Source organism: Monodelphis domestica, chromosome 6 (assembly GCF_027887165.1).
Source record: "Monodelphis domestica isolate mMonDom1 chromosome 6, mMonDom1.pri, whole genome shotgun sequence".
Taxonomy (NCBI): Eukaryota; Metazoa; Chordata; class Mammalia; order Didelphimorphia; family Didelphidae; genus Monodelphis; species Monodelphis domestica.
The window spans coordinates 196,407,270-196,422,179 of record NC_077232.1 but is presented as its reverse complement, the minus strand read 5'-3'; the positions used below and the strand labels follow the sequence as shown (position 1 = coordinate 196,422,179).

The following is a 14,910-nucleotide window of genomic DNA, read 5'->3' as shown; positions in this document are numbered from 1 at the left end:
TGTACTCTTCTCAATAGGCTTTAATGTTTACTAGGAGAACCTACCTTGGAAATCTGAAAGAAAAAATTGCAATCCCTGTCATGAAGACTCCCACCTTTCTTTCACATTTTAGGTGATAAGAGTTCCTAATAGATATCAGTTAGATGGCACAGTGGATAATGGCAATGTCAAGAAGATATGAGTTCAAATCCAGAATCAAGACATTTACAATCTGTGTGACCCTGGATGAATCATTTACCTCTATCTGCCTCATCAGAGAAATGGAGATAATAATAGCAAGTATCATTCAAGGTTGTTTAAAGGATAAAATGAGACAAAATTTATAAAGCAATTTGCAAAGTTTAGAGTGATATGTAAATGTTAATTATCATCATTATCACCATTATTCATTCTTTAGCCTTTACAACATAACCAACAAGGAAAGGGAGACAAAAAACTTGAACTGAATGGAAAAATACTGGGGGGGTGCAGGGGGGGGGGTTGGGGGGGAAGGGGGATGGGAAAAGAAAAGAAAGCATACTTTAATATTTTGTTTTTATATTTTGACTTTAAAAATTAAAGTGCTTTATTCCATGACCTTTTGAAGCCCTCAGAAACATTTATATTTTCTTGCATCAAAGTAAATTTTAGAGACATCTCATACAAGAAGACTATTTCCATTAACAAAGCCATTTTCTTTTTTAACTCTTGTCCTCAAAAAAGCTACATAAGAAAAATCGAAGAACACACAGAAGAACCAAAAACATATCCACTTTAATATTACCTCAAATTTGCTCTCAAATTCAGTGACCCTTTAAAATACCCCCCAACTTCTCCATTAGTGGCAATGTAGTGATCCTGAACAACTTGGAGTAATCTAAAAAATATTATCCACATTCAGAGGGAAAACTGTGAGAGTAGAAACAGAAGAAAAACAATTGCTTGATCACATAGGCAAAGGGGATATGGTTGGGGATATAGACACTAAATGAACATCCTAGTGCAAACATCAACAACATGGAAATAGGTTCTGATCAAGGTCACAAGTAATACCCAGTGGGATTGTTGGCTATGGGAAGGTTGGGGGGAGAAGAGGGGAGGGAAATAATGTGATTCTTGTAACCAAGAAATAATGTTCTAAATTGACTAAATAAACTAATTCAAAAAATAAAATAAAATGGAAAATGAAAAAAATACCCCCCAAAAATTCATCAGATGAATAACTGTTTTCATTACTAATTTGTTTTCACCTTTTGTCCTACAGTCACCCCAAAGGCATAAAGCATCCAAAGATGTCAATAAACAAAAGACATTTTCATTCATATTCAATTAATTCCCCACTTAACAGATCTTCTCTTTTACAAAGAATTCTTCAAATAAAAAGCTTCATTGTTAAGTTACACAGCACATGGTTAAAACCAGTTTTCCATTTTCATCTCATTAATATACTACCAAAAAAAAGGGAAATTTCCAACATTTCACAAAGTTGTTTAGAATTTTTAAACTTAAGACTTCATGAATGTAAATCCATTCTCTCAATAGATGCTATCAGAAATGATAAGCAAGATGATTTCAGAAAAAGCTGTAAAGATCTACAGGAACTGAAGCAGAAGGAAATAAGCAGAACTGGGAGAACATTGTACACAGTAACAGCAATATTGGATGATGATTATCTGTAAAAACTTGGTTCCTCTTAGCAATGCAATGATTGGGAGAATCCTGACAAGACATATGACAGAGAATGCTGTCCAACTCCAGAGAGAGAACTGTTAGTCATATTTCACATCAGTATATTTATGGTTTTCTTTGGGGGTTTTGGTTATGTATGAGTGTGTTCCTAAAACAATGACCAATGTGGAAGTGGGTTTTGCATGACAATAAAAATAAATCTTTTTAAATTCTCTTAATAGCATGGTTTTGGTCACAAATTTGAGTTATACTTTTAATTCAGGAGGATCACAGACCATGAAATCCAGAACAAGTCCTCTATGGTATCAGTCAAGGGAGTAATGACTCTTAATTAGTAACTGACATGAGCATGGATTTGAAGTTCTAAGAACTACAAATCAAAACTATTAGTATGCAAAAACTTACTTCATAAGGCACCTGAGAAACTCTTTCCTGTGCCTAAGAGGGGGCAAAGGCATTCTCCTTGGATGAATGATTACATGCTAATTGCTAGCATGACTTATAATGACAAAACAATTTTTAGTGAACAAGTTAAAAAGGGGGGAAAGTATACACTAATTTTTTGGGGGGGGAGGAATATCAACTTGTCTAATGAATACAAGTATTTTCTACTTTCTAAACCTTAACTGCAAACTTTAAAATAATAATGGTATTAATTAAAACTAACATTTATATAGCACCTACTATGTACCAGAAACTGTGCTAAATGCTTTTTAATTATCTCACTTGATCCTCATGACAACCCTGGGATAGGAAACTGAGGCAGCAATATCAATGGTATTTGCTCAGCCAAAATCTTTGGACTTTTTTTTTTTTTTAAGATTCTCTAACTACCTGATAAATATTCTCTTGTTCATTGCTTTTTCTAATCAGGGCCCAACACTGTATAGTAAAGAGAGCACAGGATTCAATTTGACTAATCTCCAAAGACTATCCAAGTTTCAGTCTTGTTATCTGGAAAATGACAATCTTTTCTGAAATAAATGCTGGATTCTAAGTCCTTGGCCAGTAAAGATCCATTCTAATGACATCACCTTCAAGACATTTTTTTCCTTATTCTACTGTTAGAGAAATGAAAGACATTTGTTTTCACAATGCCTTGTGAACAAAATCAAACTACCTAGCCCAGAGTGAAATAACTACATTTTCACATTTTAAGGAATAAGCTAGTATCAAATTGGAAGAAAGAAAATAAGGATTTATTAAGTACCACTATGTGCCAGACAATGGGATTAGTACTTTATTAGTATTACCTCATTTAATCTTCTCAATAACACTAAGAGATAGGTGCTATTAATATCTCCATTTTACAGTTGAGGAAACTGAGACAGAGATTAAGCGGCTTGCCCAGGGTCTTATAGCAAGTGGTTGAACCATATTTGAATTCAAATTCACCTGATTCCATTGTATCTACCACTGTATTTATATCATTGGATATATGATTCACTATACCACTAGCTGCCGCTAAGTGGTCCATTCCTAAGGATTATCTTTCCAAGAAAGATATGGAACTTCTATCTGTTCTCCAACTTGTTTGGAGTGTGAGTTCTCTAATGTCTTTTCTTCTAAACCTAAACTGGGGAGGGTAAACACAAAAAATGGGGAATAATACAGAGCTAGAACTAAAGCTGGGAAGGACCTTATAGGCCATCAACTGCAACCTTCTCATTTCATAAATGAAGAAACCAAGATGCAGGGAGGTGAGGTGATTTGTCCAAAGCCCCACAGGCAATAAGCCTCAAAGACAAGATGTGAAATCAGGTCCTGACTTACAGTGTACCATGATGTGGCCACCTTTCAATATGCTAAAAGAGAAATGGAAATAAGGAAACAGGTTTGTATATACACCCCAACTAAGGTAGGACTTTGTTAGGATATAACAATTCAATTCACAAGTAAGACTCAGGTTTTTCCTGGAAAGATAACAATTGTAACAGTTGCCATCATGTGAGAATCAGCTAATTACTCTTCTTTTAACAGCTGACATTGTAGGTGCCCTTTTGCCAGCTAATCTCTGAAGGCTTCTCGATGTGCAATATGGATCCCCCACTCCTAACCCCACCCAAACATCACCCCCCCCCCAAAAAAAACAACAACAAACTTTAATTGTGACTAATTTCTTTTCTTACCAGCCTCTCATTGGTGGTTAACCCATGTAACACAGAAGGGTGGAGGAAGGGGAAGGGTGTTCTCAAGAGTTACTATAATTATGTTGGCTTCATCTCAAGTAACTTTCCAGATCAAAACTCTCCAACCCTACTTTTGCCTGCCTCTTTGAAAAGAAACGTGCACCTCCCTCCCTTCTTTGGTCAGGAACAATGGGTATAAAAAAACTGCATATCCTGTCAGGCTCAGTAGATGGGTTGGTTAATTTTAACTGTTTTCTAACCCTTCTCTCCTTTTTTCTTGTTACAAGAAAAGAGATATTTGAAAATGATAGTAATATATCAATTTTAAAAAGTTAAGTAAAATTAAATCAATGTGTGGGTTAGTGGGAAAAGGTGTAAGCAAAAAAGTAACTTTATGATATACAAATGGGAAATAAATGCTCTTTTCAGACTAAATTGTTGTATATTCGAACAATTGGATCAATGAGGAAAAGACAGATATGGTTACTTCTAGACATCAAGAATGTTATACATGGCCCTTCTACCTCTAGGTCAATGATAGAGAACCTTTTAGAGACCTTAGAGATCAAGTGCCCAAACTGCAACCCTCAATGCACAAGTGAGCCCCCTACCTGACCCCAGACAGGGGAGGGAGGAAGCAATCCCATTGGGCTCCTGGGAAGAGGAGCAGGTGATGGGAGAAATGTCCTCAGGCATGGCGAGAAGGAGGGGAGTGGCACACTGGCACATGTGTCATAAGTTCACCAACACAGCTCTAGGTCATTCCTCGTGAGGCAACAGTGCTGACAAACTCAAATAAAAATTAGGACTACTAAAGCATATATATGGATCTCAGCCTCACATTGACTAGAAAACTACATATTAACATTATCTCATGTTCTATTATAGTTTTATTTATTTTGTTAAATATTTCCCAATTATATTTTAATCTGATTCAGGTAAACTGAGTGTTACAGTAGCAGGAAGACCCATGTATGATAGTTATGAAGTATCCTATTATAAAGACCAGAATTTAAATCCTTCCTGAGTTCAAACAAACTAGCTATGTGACCTAATTCACAGTTTCACATCTGCATCTGTGGAGGGAGTTTCTGTACTGAGAGTTCACAACAAAATCACAGTTACAGACCATAAATAATAAAATTTAGTAGTCAAAGTAAAATAAGTATGTTGGTCTCACTTATAGCATGCCAACATGAAATCCATCAAAGAAGCAAAAGGATATCAAGGCACTATAATGGGACATGGTAGAAAATGTCAGACGTGGAGGACCTGAGTTCAAATATGTGGTTCCAGCATATCATTTAATGTCTCTGGACCCTAGCTTCCTCTAGGCTGGATTAAATGGCCTCTAAGGTCTCCTGTACCTCAAGATCCAATATTCTTACTTTACCAGCAAAAATGCTCAAGGACATACACCACACCTAAATTGTCAAGATGCCACAAGCCAAAGTCATCTCTCAAACAGAAAGCAACTGCATCCATCTGCATGGGTGGTATGACTGCTTTCACTATATTTCAATACAAATGGATTAACAAAAAAATGATAATCAAATGATCACAAAAAGAAGTATCTAAGTATCAGAAATGAGAAATGTAAGCCATTCTCTTCTTAAGCTAAAGATCTCAGAATGCACTGCAGAAAAAAAAAGTTTTATTATTTAGGAACATAAACTTTTGCATCAAAAAACTATTTAAACTGAGCTTTAGCTGAATCAAAGCATCAATTGCCAAATGAAATGATGTGATTGTGTTCACAAACAATGATACCAAAGAACTCATTTCGAGTGGAAAATTTCCCTGTAATATTCATATTCCTTTCCCATAGTTAAACCATTGTTTTCCTGAAATGTTTGACAGTTGAATATATACCAAAGAAAGAGAATGAGATTCTTTTGCACAGGTACTTATATTAAGGAGGAGCTGAGTCAAAGGTATTGACTCAATCTTCCCCTTATGGCATGAAACATTTTCATATGACTAGGTGTAGGAATTGACCGTAGTTCCCATAGTTCTGTGTGTTTATGTGTCTATTTAGCTAGTCTATTCATGCTTTAGCAACTGTATTCAATGTATTCAAGTTAACTGGTCCCCCAAAATCCCAACTATTTTGCATCAACCTTAGTTTATCTTTACCCTAAGACACAATATTAAAAGGATCACATTTAGAAGAGTAACTCAAAACAGATTAGATGAAGCTTTCAAAGAGGTGTTCATTATGTGCAACAGTGAAATTAGCTGCTGTTCTACCTGAAACATTAAAAACATTAAGCCACAGCAGACAGGAGACTTTCAAAGGGTCAGAAACCACTAAACGTTACTAAAATAGTTTAGAAAAATCATTTCATTATATGAAGCCTTGAGGGATGAAGCTGTTTGCAATTTATTTACTTCTGTTACTTCATTAAATTTGTTTAGTGATGGAACTTACCATTTAAGTCTTTAAAGACATCCACCCAAAGAGTTTTTAAAAACCAATTACTTGAGGGGTTCTTTTGTTTTTTTTTTTTCAACTGAAGTAACCTGAACAATGTAAACACGCACATGCTTCTTTTTATTATATTTTCTGAGGCCTTTTGGCTACTTGAACACAGTATTCCATTGACTAGGAGTCTAGCCAGGTTTTCAGATCCCTTATAACCAGGGTACATAATAGAGTAAATTTTTTCTTTGGACTTTAGGTTTTTAAAAATCTTTCCAAAAGTGGTAATAAAAATGAATTTCTTCCCTAACATGTCTCCTCTAACTGCTGAAATAAAACTCAAGAGGAAAAACCATGAAATGCCTAATGATATGTACTTCAAAATTGAGTTCTCTTTTCTAATTATCCAAATCTCTGAGTTTTAACTGAAGTTCCTCCCATTATCTGTCCACTTGATCTGTCAATTAACTATGGAGGCTACAATTTGTGTCATCGAAAATTTTCAGGACAATTGATTGACCCAAATACAAAACTATACCTTCACTGAGTGTGAATTAGAAACTAGGTGACAGAAATAGGGTGGTTAAAATAAGTTTCTTAACAAATATTGCTTAGCATTTATTTTTTTTTATTCTGATTTCCCAACTCTAGCCTGTTACTCTAAAATTCTCTACTGTAACCAGCATGCCAATTGAAAACATCCACTATGAATTTCTTAGAAACAACAAAAGTAAGAATATTTTACTAATCTTTTCATCTGGAAGTCCAAAATAAAAATGTTTAATTTAATAAGCCTTTTACTGAATTTATAGATCTCTAATTCCCAATAATCCAAGACCTATAAAAAAATTTTCCTATTGTCATGGTAACAAAATAACCTATAACATGAAAAACAAATTTTTAACTTATTTTTATGAATTAAAAAAGGGCTAAATGGGGGAGGGAAGCATTTCTGGCCTATCTTCTCCTTGGATTTAAAAATACTGGCAAAAAACAATAGCTCACTTTTAAAGTGTTCAATGGAATATTCACTAGAGTAGTTTGCCTTAATACTAATTATCAAATGATGAGAGATTCTTTTTAAATACCAAACAGTTTTCACACTATCACAGCATCTTAAGAGTTGGACGAGGTCTCAGAGGCCACCTAGTCATCTCAGATGAAACTACAGGTATTCCTTCCACATCCCAACTTTTGGGTTTTGATATATTGCAAGTTGGCATAAGAAATTTAAATGGGAATTTGAGAATTTTGCAGTTGAAGGCCAGCAGACAATATAGGAAAATTAAAAAAAAAAACTTCAGAAATGCATAAAATATATGTATGGCATTGTATAACAACATATTTTATCTTGTAATACCCTAAATATACTCAATTTCTTTTTTTAAGTTAAAATAAAGAAAAAGTTAAAGTTTGTAAAACAAAGAAAGCAAGTAGACACACAAAGGCTAGAAATGTTAACATTGACCTAAGCATAGCCTATGACCAAATACTTAAGCCAATTTTTACAAGAAGGTACTGTAAACATTCCATAAAAGAAAAAGAAAAATTCAGACTTCTCTGAATAGAGGGTCAAAACATTTTACTCTGATTTTCCAGGTCACAGGGCCCAAAACACACATAGCCCAAAATATGGAAGGGATAATTGTATGATATACATGACAAAAGTTCTCCCATACTTTCTATAGACAGTCCATTTATCAACAGCTTGAATAGCTAGGAAGCCTTTCCCACTCCCCTTGAATCAAGCTTCCATTTGCCTCTTTACAATTTCTACTCATTGCTCTCTAAGTCTTTCCTCTGGGGTCAAGCAAAGGTACAATCCATGTAAAGGTGGATCCTTCAGAAATAAATTTGAAGACAGCTCTCCAATCCCACAACTCACCCCCTCCTTCCCAGTCTTCTCTTCTCCAGGCCAAACACAGTAACATCCTCAGTTCCTTTAACCAGTCCTTACATAACAAGATCTCAAGGTCCTTCATTCTAGTTCAATGATTCTGGACACCTAAGGATAATCTTATCTAATGGTATTTAGAAATACCATTGTAATGCCAGTGTAAAAGAAACTGTTTACCAATTGTCTGATCCTAACCAAATACAAAATAAAGGGGTCCAACTTGGTAGCATCCAAGCAATGACTTCAATAACTTTCACCTCTAAATCCATGACCCCAAGCTCTTTTACCAACATGACTTTCTGAAGTTGATCCCTTAGATCACTTCTCCAGGTTCTGAATTTGGCTGTTAGAGAACCTGGTTTCTTCCAACCTAGTTTGATGGCCCACTACCTGAATGACTGTTTTCTGAGCAATTGCCAGTCTACTAACTGACCAACAGCAATGTTCTTTTTCTAATCTGCACTAAAACGTCACTTAAGTTAGGTCATTAAATGTCAACTCCCAACTCCCCTTCTGGGGTTCTCAGGTTCTAAATGGGTGATTTCACTTCATATTTCAAAAAGCATCTTTGAAAGAAATGAAATATCTAACTTAAATTTGCTTTTCAAATCATACCCCTAACTGAGCCATCCATTTACACATGGATAAATATTCGGAATAACTGCCAAATATAAAGCAAATACTAGCTGAGACAGGGGCACATAAAGAGGGGAAATTGCAAAAAAAAAATTCCTTTTGCAGCTGGAGGAGTCTTATAGGAAGGAACTTTCTGGAGATTGATTAACAAGATTGATTAATAAGATTCTGCTTATAAAATTTCTGAAGTCTTTAATCATAGAGTTGGTCAATGTAAAAAAATCATCCCAGGAGGACACATTTATTTACATCAACTTCACCCGGAAATTTTAAAATGAGAATCTCATGCCAATCCTTTGGACTTCTGTCAAAATGAGGGTATATAAGCCTGTATAAAAATATTCATACTCGATCTTGCTCTGGTCTCTTCATGTTAAAAGAGTGGAAAAGCAAACATCAACAACATGGAAATAGGTTCTGATCAAGGACACAAGTAATACCCAATGAAATTGTTGGCAGTGGGAAGGGTGGGTGGAGGGGAGGGAGGGAAATAATGTGATTATTGCAACCAAGGAATAATGTCCTAAATTGACTAAATAAACTAATTCAAATGGGAAAAAAATAAAATTAAAAAAAAGAGTGGAAAAGAAAAAAATACTATTCCAAGTTTAGGGGAGGGGGTTTAAGGAGGAGAACAGGCCTCTTGAAAATAGGTCATAACCAACTCAAGAGAAAGAGGACATCATGAAGACAGGACTGATGGCATTAAACTCTAATGAGTTAAGTAACTCTTTTAGTCATTAGTTTCTGAACTGCAACTTGTGTTAGGGATCACTAAGAGCTTATTTATCTAAGGCAGTTGGAAGCAGCATCCCATCAAGTCACCAATTCAAAACTGAAAGAATGTTGTCACTCAGCATAATGCAGTCAGTTGTCCCCCCCCCCAAAAAAAAATTCCCTAAAGAGGAAAAAAGTCAAATCACAATGATATAAAATTTCCCATCTTAATGCAGCCAAATGCCACCTCTCCTCCCTTAAAAAAAACAACACTAAATTAAGTTTCTAAAGGTTAATGAACTAAGTAATGAAAAGAATCAGTTCCCTTTTTATGCAAATTGTTCAAATGCCTTTACTAACTAAGCAAGCAAGTAAATATTCCTGACTGGTGCTCAGTTCGGAAATTTAAACTTACAAACATTTCAAGAGCACCATTTTTGAAATTAAACTACTCTTTTTACACCAGGAGAGTAAACTCAGCATCCCTACTTAAACGGACACCATTAGGAAAAATTATATATGGGTGTGTGTAAATAAACAGTTCAACATTTCTCTCTTGGCGATGAAAAAGATTTCCAGAAAGCTAAATTCAGTATTTTAGTCGCGTTGTATAAAGCGAACACTTTTGCACGCTCCCCTGAGTTTCCCTCTACATTTCATTTGAAAAAGAGACATAAAGACCTCCAAATAAAAGTTAAAAGGTTATCATGAAGAAGAAGAGAAGTTTCCCAGGAGTAAGGTCTCCTAACCTATAGAGTTGGTGACCGATGGCCCACAGTAAGTCTGAAGAGTTTATTGGGGGGATGGGGGTTGATTGCTGAGTGAGAGGCAAGGGAAGGGAGAAGGAGGGAAGAATGATGATAAGGGGCTGCCAAGAGGAGAATTCAAATCATTCATCCCGGGAGTTGAAGGAAGATCCCGAGGCAAGGGGATAGGAGGGGAGGAGGAGAGGAGGAGGGATAAGCTGGAGAGGAGGTGTGGGATAGTAAAGGAAGGGCAAATAGAGCCGGGGGTGGCAAGAAAATAGTCATGGGGGAGGGGGCACTAGGGGAGTGAAAGGTGGCTGAGGCCGGGCAGGAGGAAATTTAAAACGGGGGGAAAAGTAGTGCAAATCGGGAGCGGCCGTCGTGGGGGGTAGCGAGCCACGCGGGGGCCAGGGTCTGGTACCTGGGGGCTCCTCTCGGCTGGGTTCTTCATCACCGCCTGGCGGAAGCTGTTATCCACGTAGGACGCCATCTCCCCCCCGCGGGGCCGGGCTGGGGCTGTTCCTCCCAGCACCAGCAGAGCTTCGCCCGGGCCCCGCTCAGGCTCTACGGTTTCCTCCGTCTCTCGATCGGTCCGTCCGCCCGCAGGGAAGCAGCTAGGCAGCGCAGCCTCAGGGGGCCTGGGGCCCAGAGTCCGCAGGGGGTTCCCGCGGACACTGGCCTGGCCGGGCCGGGCCAGGGAGTGGGGAGGGGAGGGGACGGGAGGAAAGGGGAGGGGAGGAGAAGGGAAGAGCGGGGAAGGGAGGGAAGGGGAGGAGATTGGGGGAGGGGGGAGAAGAGCAGAAGGCGGCGCTCCCGCTGCTGCTGCTGCCGCCGCCTTTGCCGCTGCCTCCGAGGCCGCCGCTCCCGGGCCTCGCAGTCCAGGGGTACTTCCTAGGGCCGAGACCTCGAGGGGCCGAGTCCTAGGGAAAGCCTTCCCAAAATCCGTGTAGATCCGTAGTCTCTGGCCCTGGGCGAAGGGCGCAGGGGGCCGGGCTGGGATGTAAACTCTTCCTTCTCCCCTTCCCCCTAGTTTAGTCTCGAGAGGCTTCCTGGCGCGCCCGGCTCCTCACTCCCGGGGCCAAAGACTCGGACACGCCTCCCCCGGCTCCTCTCGGGTGACAGTGGCGGCTCCTCCTGTCCCCGCTGAGACTGAGTTATTTTTAGGGAGGTGGGGAGTGGTAGCTGGGAGGTGAGGTGGAGGAAGAGTAAAAGGAGGAGAGTAAGAGGGGGGTGGCGAACTGGGCCCGGTGGCCCCTCCTGGGGTGGAGATCGCGTAACCCTTGGGGCGCTCCGAGGTCCCCGAGAGTCAGGGCTCTCGGCTCTTGCCCCCTCCCTCAGATCTCCTCCAGGAGTCTCGGCGCCGCCGCTGCAACTGGCCCGAAAGGAAGGAAAGGGAGAGGCGAGCTCCCTCGCTGGCTCCCAAGTCTGGCCGCGGCGAAGCCCAGTCGCCTGCGCCGCCGCCGCCACTGCTCGTCCGAGGCTTAGTCTACTAGGCTCTGCCGTCCCCCCCGGACTGCTGCTGCATCCCCGCGGGCTACTCTGCCGCCACCGCCGCAGCCTTCCCGGCCGCAGCCGTCGCCACCTCCCCCCATCCAGAAGCCGAGGGAGGGAGGCTGCCCCGGCCCGGGCTCTGCTGCAGGGAGCGCACGCAGCCGGGGCTGCAGCCCCTCGGCCCCAGCAGCTGTCGGCAACTTTGTTCCTCGCCCGTCTGGGCAAAGAGGGAGGTGGGGGCGCCGCAGGCTGCTGCCCAGGAGGGGGCTCTTCCAACCGAGGTACGAGGTCCGAGGAGTCTCTTGGCCGTGAACAGAGCCGGGTAAAGCCCCCTTGTGTGAGTGTTTGTGAAGCAACTACTTCCCTCCTCCTTCTCCTCCTCCTCCTCTTTCTGCACCTTCTCCGGCCGCTGCTGGAGCCGCTCCTTAGGGAGGAAGCGGCCTCCTAGGCTTGTTGCTTTGTGCTGCAACCATGGTGAAGAGTGAGTGACACCAACAGGGCGAGTCCAGGGGCAGCAGCATCATTCCGGGGGAGGGACTGAGGGAGGTGGCTCTGGGCCCGAGCCTCCAGCCCCTTCTTGTTACTCCTCCCCTCTCCCTCCTCCCGGTCGCTCTCTGCCGCCGCCTTCTCCGCCTAGGTTGCACCTACAGCTTGCGCTCCAGGTAAATCGAGTACAATTCCCCTGGGCCGACGTGGCTAGAGGAGCCAGTATTTCTTCACATCCTGCATTCTTTCTCTTCTACTGCCTTCATTCTGCCCGGAAGGAACCAGGTTCCTTTGGACGCGAAGCTAGTTAAGCACTTTGAGAAGCGTTCTCCTTCCCCCATTGGTAAGGACAAATACAAACTACCATGCTGCCTCCCCTATTAGTCTCCCACTTCAGTCATCTCCTGTTTCTCGGGGGTTCTGTCCCTGGGAGCTTTCCCGGGGCTTAAAGTCCAAAGCTTCTGAAATTGGGCAAACAAGAACAAGAAGGTACTTCTGCTAAATCTGTCAGATTGTTTACCCAGAATTTGGACTGGAGGCTCCTTGGGGAATAATTTCACTGAATCTTGCAACATAGGTTTTTTTAAAAAAGTCTTTCCTTAAACCCCTCGACTTCCACTCATCTAATCACCCAAAAGGGCTATAATGTGACTGCTAGGGTCCATCACCCTTCCCCCCACAAACACAGAGTATTTGAGTTGTCTAGTCAAAACCTCTAGTTTGAGAAATGAAGAAACAGAACTCCTGAAAGGAGTGGTTTATCAAAAAAGTAATTTTTGAGAGACTAGAAATAATAAATTCTATGATATTTTTATGAACTTTTTTTGTATTTAATATGTCTTTTGCCTGAAACTCTTCACTGCAAACCTAGAGATTTCCTTGTCAACCTTACTCAGTGTAGACTTCGACATTACTCTCTCCCTCTCTCTCTCCCCCTGCCCTCCCCCCAATCTGTCTAGTCTCTTCTCTTCTTCCTCACAGGTATTGTGCTCCAGTTTGTGCCCATGTGAGCACTTTGCAAAAAGGCAGACATCTAACAGGAAAAAGGAAGCCAGTCTGATTCTCACTGAATGCTTTTCAACTGCAGATGTTTTTGGTGAATGGATAGGTGGTTGCTGTGCCTTCAAGAAAACTGTTACATTTAAAGACTAGCATTTTTACCCATATAAATTTGCTTTTCAAAATAGTGGAATCAACTTCAAAATCAATTCCTTTAGGGACAGATAGTTAGCTCTGTGGATTGAAATCCTGGCCTTGAGACAAGAGGTCCAGGGTTCAAATCTCAAGGACATTTCCTATTGTGACCCTGGGCAAGTCACTTAATCCCCCATTACCTAGTCCTTTCTGCTCTTCTTTGGTTATTTGAAAGTAAGGGTTTAATTTTTTTTTTTCATTTAATATTCCCTTAATCCAGTCAGCTCCAATTTGAGTGTCCATCAGGGGTGTTTTCTGGCACTTCTTTAGGCACTGAGAGTCCTATAGCAGGGGCAGTCCCTTTTGGCTTGGTGTGAAACTGAAAACCCAATTTAAACTTTTATCTCTGCAATTTTATATCACCCTTGCTAAAACTACTTCCCTGTATTGACTCATTCACCTTTTCATAAACCTTACTATTCAGATGGATACCATCGATTTGGAAACCTTAATTCATTTAAACATGATTCTGAACTGCTCCAATGACTTCAGGTAAGAGAATAATGTCACAACTAATCCACCCACAAAATAACAGCTACTAAAGTATCATTTAAGTTCTAATTACAACTAATTTTTCCTATTTATAATCTCTACCATTCTAAGCATTTCAATCATACTTATCACTACTCTGAATCTTATGGGTCTAATCTAATATTGGCACCCATTGCTATTTTATTAATGTTTAACATTTGAGCATAACAATGTGACAGGAGCCACATAGAAGACAGAATTAGTTGTAGACTTGCCAAGCAGACCTGAAATCTAACAATAGCCATAACAAAAAACCATAGCTAAACTGAGCCATCTATTGTGCCTATAAGTACCCCATAAAGACCTGTCAGCCTCTTTTTCTTCTACCATCATCATTAGGTCATAGAATTAGATTGTAAAAGACCTTTGAGAACACCTAGTTGAACCACCCCTACTCCCATTTTTCAGATGAATTTGACACTTTATCCAAAGGGAGTAAGGAGCAATGCCAAACTTAGACCATCTGGCTCCACTTCCGGAACTTTCTTCACTTTAATATTGTGACAATTAAAGTCAATATACAATAACTCAACTATTACATTTATAAAATTTATTAAAATAAAAACTAGAGTTAAAAAGGAGCTAACTCAAGCTGAGATCTGGAGAAAGGGGGGAAAAAAAAGAAAGTGTCTTGGAAACTCATAAACAGTAATGGAAAGATGCAAGTAAATGAAGGGAAAAGGAGGCTGGGAAATACAAAAGGAATTCTGGGGAAAGTAGTTGAAAGGTAGAAAATTTCCACTTAGACAATACAATGGCTCCTATTTGAGGATACAAGCAGCATACCTGTGGGAAGATTGGTCATTTTCAAGAACTAGCCCTGGTATAAAAGTATAGCCTGGAAGGGACCATAGTGATCACCTAGAGTCCTAGACCAACCACTTCATTTTGAAAATGAGGTAACTGAGGCTGACCAAGGAAAAGCAATTTATCCAAACTAGCTTACCAAAGCAGAACCTGCACTAGAAACTCAGTTTTCCGACTCCCAGGTCA

At 40.2% G+C, this 14,910-nt stretch overlaps 1 protein-coding gene across 8 annotated transcripts in view; it reads right to left on the bottom strand.

The window, feature by feature from the left end:
• The window catches only part of RAPGEF2 (Rap guanine nucleotide exchange factor 2), a 315,781-nt gene extending 304,531 nt beyond the window's left edge, over window positions 1-11,250 (bottom strand). For all 8 annotated transcript variants that reach the window (XM_056802818.1, XM_056802822.1, XM_056802824.1 and 5 more), the window contains exon 1: window positions 10,637-11,250. In XM_056802818.1, coding sequence (XP_056658796.1) covers window positions 10,637-10,705 — 69 coding nt within the window. In that variant the 5' untranslated portion in view covers window positions 10,706-11,250. The remainder of the gene's footprint in view (window positions 1-10,636) is intronic.
• Between the last annotated feature and the right edge of the window lie 3,660 nt (window positions 11,251-14,910).